Source organism: Pelophylax lessonae, assembly GCF_965119305.1.
Source record: "Pelophylax lessonae genome assembly, chromosome: 2".
In the NCBI taxonomy this organism is placed as follows: Eukaryota; Metazoa; Chordata; class Amphibia; order Anura; family Ranidae; genus Pelophylax; species Pelophylax lessonae.
The window spans coordinates 635039095-635050555 of NC_138769.1; the positions used below are offsets into that span (position 1 = coordinate 635039095).

General features: G+C 44.6%; 1 protein-coding gene across 1 annotated transcript in view; it reads left to right on the top strand.

Moving 5' to 3' along the window:
• USPL1 (ubiquitin specific peptidase like 1) overlaps positions 1–11238 on the top strand; it is a 61745-nt gene extending 50507 nt beyond the window's left edge. Inside the window, exons 9-10 of the mRNA XM_082245833.1 lie at positions 2598–2752; positions 9490–11238. Coding sequence (XP_082101959.1) covers positions 2598–2752; positions 9490–11219 — 1885 coding nt within the window. The 3' untranslated portion in view covers positions 11220–11238. The remainder of the gene's footprint in view (positions 1–2597; positions 2753–9489) is intronic.
• The last annotated feature ends 223 nt before the right edge of the window (positions 11239–11461 follow it).

Genomic DNA, 11461 nt, shown 5'->3' on the forward strand with positions numbered 1-11461 from the left:
CAGATTGCAATCTTTCCAACACGGCCAAAGACTAGAGAGCTGTCCAAAGATGTCAGGGACAAGATTGTAGACCTACACAAGGCTGGATTGGGCTACAAGACCATCGCCAAGCAGCTTGGTGAGAGGGTGACAACAGTTGGTGCGATTATTCGCAAATGGAAGAAACACAAAATAACGGTCAATCTCCCTCGCTCTGGGGCTCCATGTAAGATCTCACTTCATGGAGTTTCAATGATCATGAGAACAGTGAGGAATCAGCTCAGAACTACTCGGAAGAATCATGTACATGATTTCAAGGCAGCTGAATCTTGCAGCGCCCGAAAGGTCCCCCTGCTCAAAGCACATGTACAGGCCCATTTGAAGTTTGCTAATGAACATCTGAATGATTCAGAGAAGAACTGGGTGAAAGTGTTGTGGGCAGTTGAGACCAAAATTGAGCTCTTTGGCATCAACTCAACTCGCCATGTTTGGAGAAGGGGGAACTCTGCCCATATCCCCAAGGAGACACCATTACCACCATCAAACATGGAGGTGGAAATATGCTTTGGGGGTATTTTTCTGCTAAGGGGACAGGACAACTTCCTAGCATCAAAATGGGGAGGATGGACAAGGCCATGTACCTTTTTTTTTTTTTTTTTTTTTTTTTTTTTTTTTTTTTAATCTTGGGTGAGAACCTCCTTCCCTCAGCCAGGGCATTGGAAATGGGTCGTGGATGGGTGTTCCAGCATGACAGTGACCCAAAACACACACCCAAGGCAACAAAGGAGTGGATCAAGAAGAAGCACATTAAGGTTCTGGAGTCTCTAGACCTTAATCCCATAGAAAATATGTGGAGGGAGCTGAAGGTTCAAGTTGCCAAACGTACGCCTCAAAACCTTAAAGACTTGGGCAGGATCTGCAAAGAGGAGTGGGACAAAATCCCTCCTGAGATGTGTGCAAAACCTGTTCGCCAACTACAAGAAACATCTGACTTCTGTGATTGCCAACAGAGGTTTTGCCACAAAGTACTAAGTCCTGTTTTGTGAAGGGGTCAAATACATATTTCACTCAATGCAGATCAATTTATAACTTTTTTTTTTTAAATTGCGTTTTTCTAGATATTTTTGTTCTGTCTCTCACTTGTTAAATTAATCTACTATTAAAATTATAGACTGATCATTTGTCAGTGGGCAAATGTGCAAAATCAGCAGGGGATCCAATACATTTTTCCTCTCACTGTGTGTGTGTTTGTATTAGGGATTGACCGATTATCGGCAAAGCCGATCCATCGAAGGCTGATATGCACTTTCCCCGATATTTCGGAAAGTGCTTGTACCAGAGTGATGCCTGCAGCTAGAGGCATCACCCCGGTCCCGGGCGTGCATAGCCAACGGTCGGCTGTCTTGTAATGACGACCTATGCGGCTGAGAAGCCGCTCGACTGTCATTACAAGGAGCGGGAGGGGACGCTCCCGCCGCTTTCCGCGGTTCGCCCGGGTCTTCCGTCCCACCAGTCTGCACGGCCACCGAAGACCCTATCAAAGCGGCATTTGGCTCTGATCAGGTCTCCATGCAAAAACCTGGAAGTGATATCATAACATCACTTTTGGGTACTAGCGCCAGATTCAAAAAAATGACAACTCAAAACAGCCAAATTTGGCATTTTAAATGCTTTTATGTGCAGAGGAGGGGTTTGGGGTCTTTTAGACCCCCCCCCCCCCCCAGATCCCTCCACAAGGAGTACCTGTCAAGTAAAAATAAATTTAAAAAAATGTACAATTGGGCCCAAAGTGTCAATATTTTGTGTGGCCACCATTATTTTCCAACACTGCCTTAACCCTCTTAGGCATGGAGTTCACCAGAGGTCCACAGGTTGCCTCTTGTTAGTGTTACAAGGTCGCAGGCATGTTAAATTTGATGTTGGAAGGGGAAGAATAGTGGGACTTTATGAGACTCAAGACCAACTGAGTCTCCATCCCTGTTGCATAGAAGCAAAAACAAGAAACAAAAAAAAAGTTGGGACTTTATATGAGGTGTGACCAGCTGCAAATAAAAGTACATCATGAGAAAGACCAGAAGGGTAATGATACATCCGTTTATTAAAGGTCTGTGGACCAATTAACAGTAAAACTAAAGTGTTCACAGAAAGTATGTAAACCCATGGTAATAGGATAAACATAAATGATACACATATGGGTGTAATGGTCCAAGGCAATCATACTAGAGGGTACAGTGTAAACGTGGTACAGTCTGATGCATTGTAATAAGGTCATAAAATATAAAGACATAAAAAACTTGTAATGAATGGAGTGCCTATGTTGGACTCTACGCGTTTCGTGAAGATTTGCTTTGCCAGGAGTATACATAATTCACATGTCTAGAGAAAATATATATATACATCATAAGTAACAGTATATCAAATAAATACATATACCACGAAAACCTAACAAAAGGTGTAGCTTACAATTAGGTAACAGCTGTATCAGGGGTCATGTATCATCCGGAGGAATGTTCATCACATGAACATAGTTATTTCCTCAAGCTCTAGTACAATGCTATACAATGCTTTGATTGTTGCCGTTTTGTGGTACTTCAATGTAATTTGAATGTTTCTTGCAGGCTACAACCTATGTTCATGCTTCACTTTGTGGAAGGGTTGCCAAGCAGTGATTTGAAGGGTTATGTGTTTCAGTTTGGAGAACACTGGTATGATATTCGTACAGTTATTAGATATCGTGACCAGCATTTTTCCACATGGATGGCAAATGATGATGGTGAGTATTGTCAGTTTCCTAATTTAGTGTTCACTATTTAGTTTTTGTCATCGCCACCCTGCAAAAAAAAAGGTTGTCCTTTTTTATATAGTTTTTTGTTTTCACTCTTTAGCTCTGGTTCACACCGATGTGATTTCTCATGCAATTTAGAATGCATTAAATCACATGACAAGTGAAATAACTTTTTCACATGCATGCAGATCCGACTTTAAAAATGGTACTTTACGAGTTGGTGCGATGCAGTGCAGTTTTGTGGTCTATAGACTTTAATGGACACGCATCAAAATAAAATCTGCTTTCTTTTTTAATCCATTTTAAACTGCGATTTGTGCTCATTGTTAGGAGCTGGCATGTGCCGGGGTCCTACCAGCTAATGACTCATCCCTGCCGGCGCCTCATTATTCAGCCCACCTCTTCTGCCAGGGTACCAAATTCGATGGCATACTCGGCAATGGTTCGTATACCCTGCTGAATGGACAGGAGCAGTTTAGCGGCAGAGAGAGCAGGCACATTGAATACCCTACGAAAGGAGGCAACAAAACTCAGGTAATCGAGTATCACAGGATTATCTTTCTCCCATAAGGGATTTTCCCAGGCCAAGGCCTTGTCCGGGAGCAACGAGATTAGGAAGCCTACCTTGGATCTGTCAAAGGGAAATGCCTGAGGAACCATCTCAAAATAAATGCCCACTTGGTTTAGGAAGCTACGACTCTTGACTCGGTTCACCCCCATAGCACTGCGGGAGGGGGGCTGAACCAGCCATCCCCCTGGTAACAGGGACTTCAGCTGTAGGAGAGTCAATAGGAGCAGCAGCGGGTGCAACAGGAGGATCCACTGGCCTAGCAGCACCAGGAGCAAGGTGTGCTTTGCGTGCACGCAATGTCTGCAACGCCTGAGTGAACTGACCCAAGAGGTGATCTTGTTGATCGGGCCTGGTAACCCGCTTGGGGAGCGTAGGAGCCCCTGCATCGTCAGGAATCATGGCCCTTGTGTACTGTCAGGGTGCCAAGAAACCTGTCCACATAGGGATGCAGGTAAAATTAGCAGTTTATTGGAGAAAACCATAATCCCAAAGCAAGAGTGAGGAAGAGCGTGCAGGAACAAGCCAGGGTCAAGTCCAGGAGCAGGTAGTAATCCATGTCGGGGTTAGGTCCAGAAGTGGGTAGTCTGCCAATGCCGGGTTGTCTGCCAGGTCGTCTGCCAATGCCGGGTCGAGAGCCAGGAGAGTAGTCGGTCAAGCCAGGTCATGCATGTAGGAACACAGAACAGAAGACTGCTAGCAGAGATGCACCTTGGAGCACAAGGACAAGGATTGCAACCCAACAGGTGATATAGTCAGGTGTGCAGCATCATCAATGTGTGACGCCCAGGCAGCAGGAAGTGATGAGGCATCAGTCTGCACATGTCCAAGATGGCTGCCAACAGGAGGGCAAGGTAGGACCTTGACACGCCCCCCCCCAAAGAAGTGTAGAATCAGCAGTTTACTGTCACTTCCAATACACAGCACACTAAACCGCAGCATCAGGTCTGATCCCTGCTAGCACTAGCCGTTACATTTTTTGGTAGAGGCTCAAACAGTCCTTGGCACCCAGGTGCTTTTGTACCTGTGAGTCACACTAGGTACCTATAACTTTATTGGCCAAAATGTCCAAACAGAGGTACACTAGTGAAGAGGCCTATACGATGCTGAGCATGACAGATGAGATCAATGGGGAAGCTTCACTGTCAGAATCAGGCTCAGTATTTGAACCTGTAGAGAGCAGCGGCACCCTGACAGATAGCTCTGACGACGGATTAGTGGTCCCTGCTATGGTCAGGCATACCCAACCCCATTCTGTTGCTGAGGTGCAACATCCTCAGGGTTCTCGTATGCAGCAGAGTGTCTGTACTAGTGCCCCTCAACCTTTTGGTAAACTGGCAAGCACCAGCGGCCTAGTGCGTCCTGGTTCTAGTCAAACCAGCACTTCAGTAATACTTGGTGATGTGGCGAGTCCCATAAGTGCAGTTCAACCTGGTGGGGTGGGTAGCATAAGTAGTGTCCCACAGACACCAATAATTCGAAGACAGCCCTGTAGAGCCCATAGTGTCCTTCCTGATGTGCTTGCAAATCCTGATTGGGAGCCCACCACTTCTGCAGCACCCGTACTAGCCCCCCCATTCACTGGCCAACCTAGAATTTAGGTGGAAACAGACAATTTTATTCCCCTTGGTTTTTTTTGAGCGGTTTTTCACAGAAGATCTGTACAGATCTATTGTGGACCAAAGCAATATATATGCCAATCCAATTCATCACCGCAAATCCAAATTTGACCCTTGCCAGAAAATTTGCATGGAAAAGTATCACGGTTTCCCAAATTTAAAACCTTTCTAGGCCTATCCCTCCTCATGGGCATTACTAAAGAGTGAGTTGCGGTCATATTGGTCCACTGACCCAATTCACCATAAGCCAATGTTCTCTGCTGCCATGGCCTGGACTTGATACAAGCAAATCTTGCGATTCATGCACTTCAGTGACAATGAACTGTCATCCTCGGGGTGACCCTGGATATGACCAGCTCCACAAAATTTTGCCCCTCGTAAATTTACTTCAACCAGAAGTTTGCAGCCTTGTATATGCCCCAACAAGCTGTCTGCATTGATGAGTCCCTGATTACATTTTCTGGCCGCCTTGCTTTCAAACAGTTTCTCCCCAGCAAGAATGCCAGATATGGTGTTAAGATGTATAAGCTCTGAAAGGGCAACAGGCTATACATGTAGTTTCTGGATTTACGAGGGAAAAGATAGCAATGTGGAGCCCCCCAAATGTCCAGACTACATGTCGCCTTTATTCAGAAAGGGGTATCATTTATACGTGGACAATTATTACACAAGGGTGCCACTTTTTAGTCACCTTTTTTGATTTTGGAATTGACGCATGTGGCACCGTGCGACCTAATCGCCGGGGCTTCCCCCAAAGGCTTGTAAATTCCAAACTTAGGCGGGGGGGGAGAGCCTGCTTAAGTGTAATAAATTGCTTGCAGTGAACTGGAGGGACACACAGAATGTTTTCGTTCTGTCCTCCATTTACGCAGATACGACAGTCCAAATTGCAATGGTGACTGGTGGTGTTGAGAAGCCCCTCTGTGTCCACAAATACAACCTTAACATGGGAGGGGTGGACTTCAACAACCAGATGATGGTGCCGTACTTAATTGCCCGTAAGGCAGAAGCTGGTACAAAAAAGTGTCTATACTTATTCCAGATGGCTTTACTGAACACTTGTATCCTATACAAAGCGTCAGTAAGAAGTGGATCCTTCCTAAAATTCCAAGAAGAGATCACAGCCCTTCTGTATTGGCCCAAATTCACAATCCAGATGCAGTGAGCCGGCTGCATGAGGCATTTTCTAGGTGTTCTCCCTGGAACCCCCCTACCAAAGAGCACCCCAAAGAAGATATCTTGTCTTTATTTTTTAACACTTTTCCTGGCATAATTTCTTCATCCACATCGATGCGAATGGAGGAATCGTTTTTTTCCATTCAGCGCTTGGGCTGAATGGAAAAAAAAAAGAACATTGCATGTATGCCCGTCATTAGAAGTGGGTGGATGCTGGGAGGACTAATGGTGGGCATACCACACACTTTCTGGTATTGTTTTTTACAGCCCGTGGTCGACTTTCATGTAAAAGCAATCCTAGCAGATAATTAGCTGCTAGACTGCTTATACAAGTAGTTGGAGGGGACTCCCCGCCGCCTTCCACGGTTTTCTCTGGCTCTCCTGTACCACCGGGTATCCCGAGACTGTAGCCGGTGGTTCCATCAGCTGACCATAGAGCTGATTGGAGACCAGAATGGCTCCAATCATCTCTATTGCCTAAGCTACCAGAAGCTACAAGCATGTCATGACTTTGGTTTTGCTAGATATAAACAGCACCATTAGGAAAGCATCTTATCACACCAATCTTGGTGTGGTCAGATGCTTTAGGGGCAGGGGAGAGATCTAAAGTCTAATAGACCCCAATTTAAAAAAACAAAAAGGAGTACCTGTCACTACTTATTGCGATCATAGGGGATATTTAAAATTCCCTGTGATAACCATAAAAATTATCAAAAAAATGAAAGGGAAGGTGTGAAAATAAAGTAAAAAAGCAAAATAAAAATGCCAGTGGCAGTAGACCACCTCTGTAAATCTAAAGTGGTAACCTGTAAAGGCTTTAAAAATGTACGTAGTTTGTTGCCGCTGCATGGGCGTGTGCAATTTTAAAGCATGTCATGTTTGGTATCTTTGTACTTGGCATAAGATCATCTTTTATATCATACCAAACAATTGGGCAATATATAGTGTATTTGTGCATTAAATTAAATAAATTGCGTTTGGAAACTTTTTCGGCAAATACCGTGTGACAAACAAATTGCAACACCCACTTTTGTTCTGTAGGGCCCTGCTTAAAAAAAATATAATGTTTGGGGTTCAAAGTAATTTTCTAGTAAAAAAAAAAAAATATATATATATATATTTTTTTCATGTAAACAAAGTGTCAGAAAAGGCTTGGTCTTCAAGTGGTTAGAAGTGTGGGTGATGTGTGGCATAAGCTTCTCATATTGGACATAAAATGGCAGGACAGTTCAAACGACCCCCCCCCCCAAACTACCCCTTTTTGGAAAATAGTCACCCCAAGCTATTTACTGAGGCATGTTGAGTCCATGGAATATTTTATATTTTGCCACAAGTTTCGGTAAAATTACAATTCTTTGTGTTTTTTTTTTTTTTTTTACACAAAGTTGTCACGTAAATGATATATTGCTCAAACATGCCATGGCTATATGTGAAATTACACCCCAAAATACATTTTTCTGCTTCTCTTGAATATGGGCATACCAAGTGTGAGTTTTTAGCAGCCTAGCCGCGTACAGGACCCTGCAAACCAATCACTGCCTTCAGGCTTTCTAAGGGCGTAAACTGTTGATTTTACTCTTCACTACCGATCAGTTTCGGAGGCCATGAAATGTTTGGGGGTCCTGTACACGGCTAGACTGCCAAAAAAGTCTCTCACATGGGGTTTCCCCATACTCAGGAGAAGCCGCAGAATGTATTTTTGGGTGTATGTCTACATATACCCATGACATATCTGAGAAATGTACCATTTCAATGACCACTTTCTGTTTAAAAAAAACAATTATTTTTTGTAATTTTTTTCAAGCACCTGTGACAAAGAACTTAAATAGTCAATGGGCTCAACATGCCTCTCAGTGTCTACTTTCCAAAAAGGGCTAATTTGGGGGGGGGGGCGCCAGTCACTCGCGCTAGCTCCCCAGGGAACAAGCGGGGGCGGGAGCAGGCTTGTGGGCGAGCGACGTAGGTCTACGTCGCTTTGCCTAGCAGCGGCAGAGTGCCGCAGTAAATCTTCATTAAAGCGGAGTTCCAGCCATTCACTCACCTGTCCAACGGTCCAGCGATGCGGCCGCCCGAAGCCTCGATCCTCTCCCTCGGCATCACTGCTGTGGGCACCCGGCTGTGAACGTTTGCGGCTTCACAGCCGGGTACCCACTGCACATGCGCGAGTCGCGCTGCGCGTCTTGATTGGCCGGCAATCTTCTGGGACCTCTGACGTGTCCCAGAAGATTGCAGGGAGGGAGGGGGAGAGGAGAACTTCCGTTCAGGGCACCGCGGGGCTCCGAGCGGAAGTGGGAGCGGGTACCTGTCAAAACTAGGTACCCGCCCCCCCCCCCCCCCCCCCAAAAAATGACATGCCAAATGTGGCATGTCAGGGGGTCAGGACTCCCTAAAGCGGAAGTTCCACTTTTGGGTGGAACTCCGCTTTAAAGAGGTTGTAACCTGAAATTATTATTTTTTTTTTATACCCTGAAAGAGAAACACATAATGAGCTAGTATGCATCGCATACTAGCTCAATATGGAAACCGTGCTGCCCGCTTACCTCTGAGGTCTTCCGGGATCGCGGCATCCGGCCATCTGGCCGTAGCCGCGGTGACGTCACTCCCGTGCGCGGGAGCCGACGGTCACGGCACGGGGCTCTGAAGGAACGGCACCAGCGGCCGTTCCTTCAGAGCGCATGCGCCAGTGACGTCACTGGCTGCATGTAAGGTAAATATCTCCTAAACGGTACTTGTTTAGGAGATGTTTACAGTACCTATAGGTAAGCCTTATCATAGGCTTACCTATAGGTACAAGTTGCAGAGGAGGGTTTACTTCCTCTTTAAGTGGTTAAAGTGTTTTACCCCAGCATTTCATATTCCTGATATGTGGCTGCTGTACCATGCACTTGTATAAAAAAAGTAACCTGTTCTCTTTGTATTGCTTCCTTTGCGAGAAATCCCTGGTGTTCCCGCCAGTCCCTCTGCTTTTCTATTAAACATTTACCACACTAATCAGAACACACCGTGGTCAGTTCTCTAGCTATACTGGAAACTCTGCCTGCTCTCCCCCAATGATCAGACTTGTCCTGACACACCCCCTCTGCAGAGCCATTCACTAGAAAGTTCAATGTGCAGCTGCTTTTCCTCACCCAGCTCTTATGCAGCTGAGAACAGAGGGAATGTGATCACTTATTAAAAAAAAAAAGGGAATAAAAGGTAGTTATAATAATTTGTTTACATACAATTGTTTTGTTTTTTATTTTTAAATTGAGTGGGTTGTTTTAAAAGGTGATCATTTTACAATCACTTTAAATTGTAGTGAGACTAGTCATGTTGTAGAGAAGGTATATTGTACACCAGCTATAATTCTCTTCTTTTTGCAGGTACTTGGCTGGAATCAGATGACCTTAAAGGCTTATATTGTAGAAGGCACCAGAAGTTTAGAATGCGTGCTGAGGACATTCATATTGTCATATGGGAGAGAAGCAATGGAAAGACTATGTGGGAACAAAGTTCTATGCTTGGCAGTACAACTAATGTTTCTGAGATAAAATCTGAAAATCAATCTTGCATACCAACTGCTGAAATCGGTCTCTCTGATACTTCCATAGAATTCCCGCATGTTGCTCCTGAAGAGGTCTGTAAACCAACTTGTACAGAGCACTTACCACAAGTAGCTCCTACATCTTCTACACCTCCTGCAGTTGAGACCAACCTTTCAGTTCTGCCTTCGGCTGTCCCAGTGTCTAGGTCTGTGACAGATAACGCATCCAATCTCCTTGCTGGAATGGAGGGATATGCCGATGATGACATCATTACACTGACATTGGTTGAAGTTCCACTTGATTCTGTTGGCCAACCAATTGGCTCTGTGCCACTGAATTCTGGTGTCCCTCAGGTGGAAACAAATCCAGGTGACCTTCTCCAGCCTGCTGCTGTTGAAATGCAGAATGGTTCTGCAAAGCTGCCGCAACATACTGACCAAAGTCATGGTACACATTTGCCATCTGAGCCACCCGTGTCTGATGCTACTCCAGCTCCAGTTTGTACCAGCCAGCAGATGCCAGCTCAGCCATATCGTCGAAAGTTGCAGACTAGTAGCATGCCAGCAGCTGCAGTAGCCACCAGTACCCCCAGCTCAAAGACTTTCATTTCTAAGAAAAGCATAGTTGACAACATGATGAGCCCTTTGGTCAAAAATGATAACTTCTTTATAAATTCTAATCTTTCTAGTGCAAATAGGAAAACCATAGCAAGTAAACCATGGCAACCAGCTACTCTCTTAAAGGAGTCTGATTTCAATGGGGTTACTAAAAAGGCTGATAACTTTGAGGGTTTCCGAGGTAAGACTGTTAATAACATTAAAACTGATGAATCCAGCTTACTTATTTCCAAACTTTTAAAAAATGCATCCAGTTTTAATGCCCCTAAAGAAAAGACTGCCTCGTCTGTTAAATCATTTCTTGCACCAGCTCCTTTGGGTCCCATTAATCCTGGAAAAAATGGTTTAAGTGCTGGGAAAATGTCAGTAAAAGATGGTGTAAGTGGTGAAGATAAGGTTAGAAAACTGAGAATGAAGTTGTTAAAAAAGCTAAAGGCAAAGAAAAATGAACTGGCCATGCTAGAGAAGGTGGCAAAATTACAACAAAATGGCTCCTGTCCTGGTGAAAGTAACGGAGTTCAGCCGGGCGTTGTAAATCGTCAGGAGCATTTGCGTGGATTTTTGCAAGAGTTACAGGAACAGATAGACAACGCAGACAACGAATCCATTGGCACAGTGAGTTCCTGCACATCCATATGCAGCAGCCCTGGAGATGCGGAGTTCTTTGCTGAATTTTTCACTCCATCACCAGTAAACAATCCAGAGAATGACAGCAGATTTTTGGAGATGTTGGCTGATGGATATGGAATATCTGCTGAGCCCTCCCAGCAGGCTGCCAGATTTAATTACCCAATGAACACTACTGCAGAGTCTACTTCAGGAGCCAACTGTTTCCCCAACACTTTGAACCAGTCCTCTTCTGGAGAGGAGTCTTTGAACCTTTTGTCATCTTCTACTATGGCAGTGTTGACTGAGGACACTGTATACTTGGACTCATTTGATATTTTCTGATGTTGGGATTTTTTTTTTTTTTTTTTTTTTTAAGCAAACATTGTAATGTTCTAGCAGCACTGAAACGTCTTTTCATCTTGCACTGTGTATGCTAGGTGAAAAGGTTTTTTGGTGCCCAATTTGTGCTAAGCTCCATTCACTAATCACTGACCTTAAAGAGTGTGTCTAGCAAAAAAGTTTTTTGGTTTGAATAGAATGGGGAAGGATTGGAACCTCTGTCATGTACACAGTGGTTTAATCAA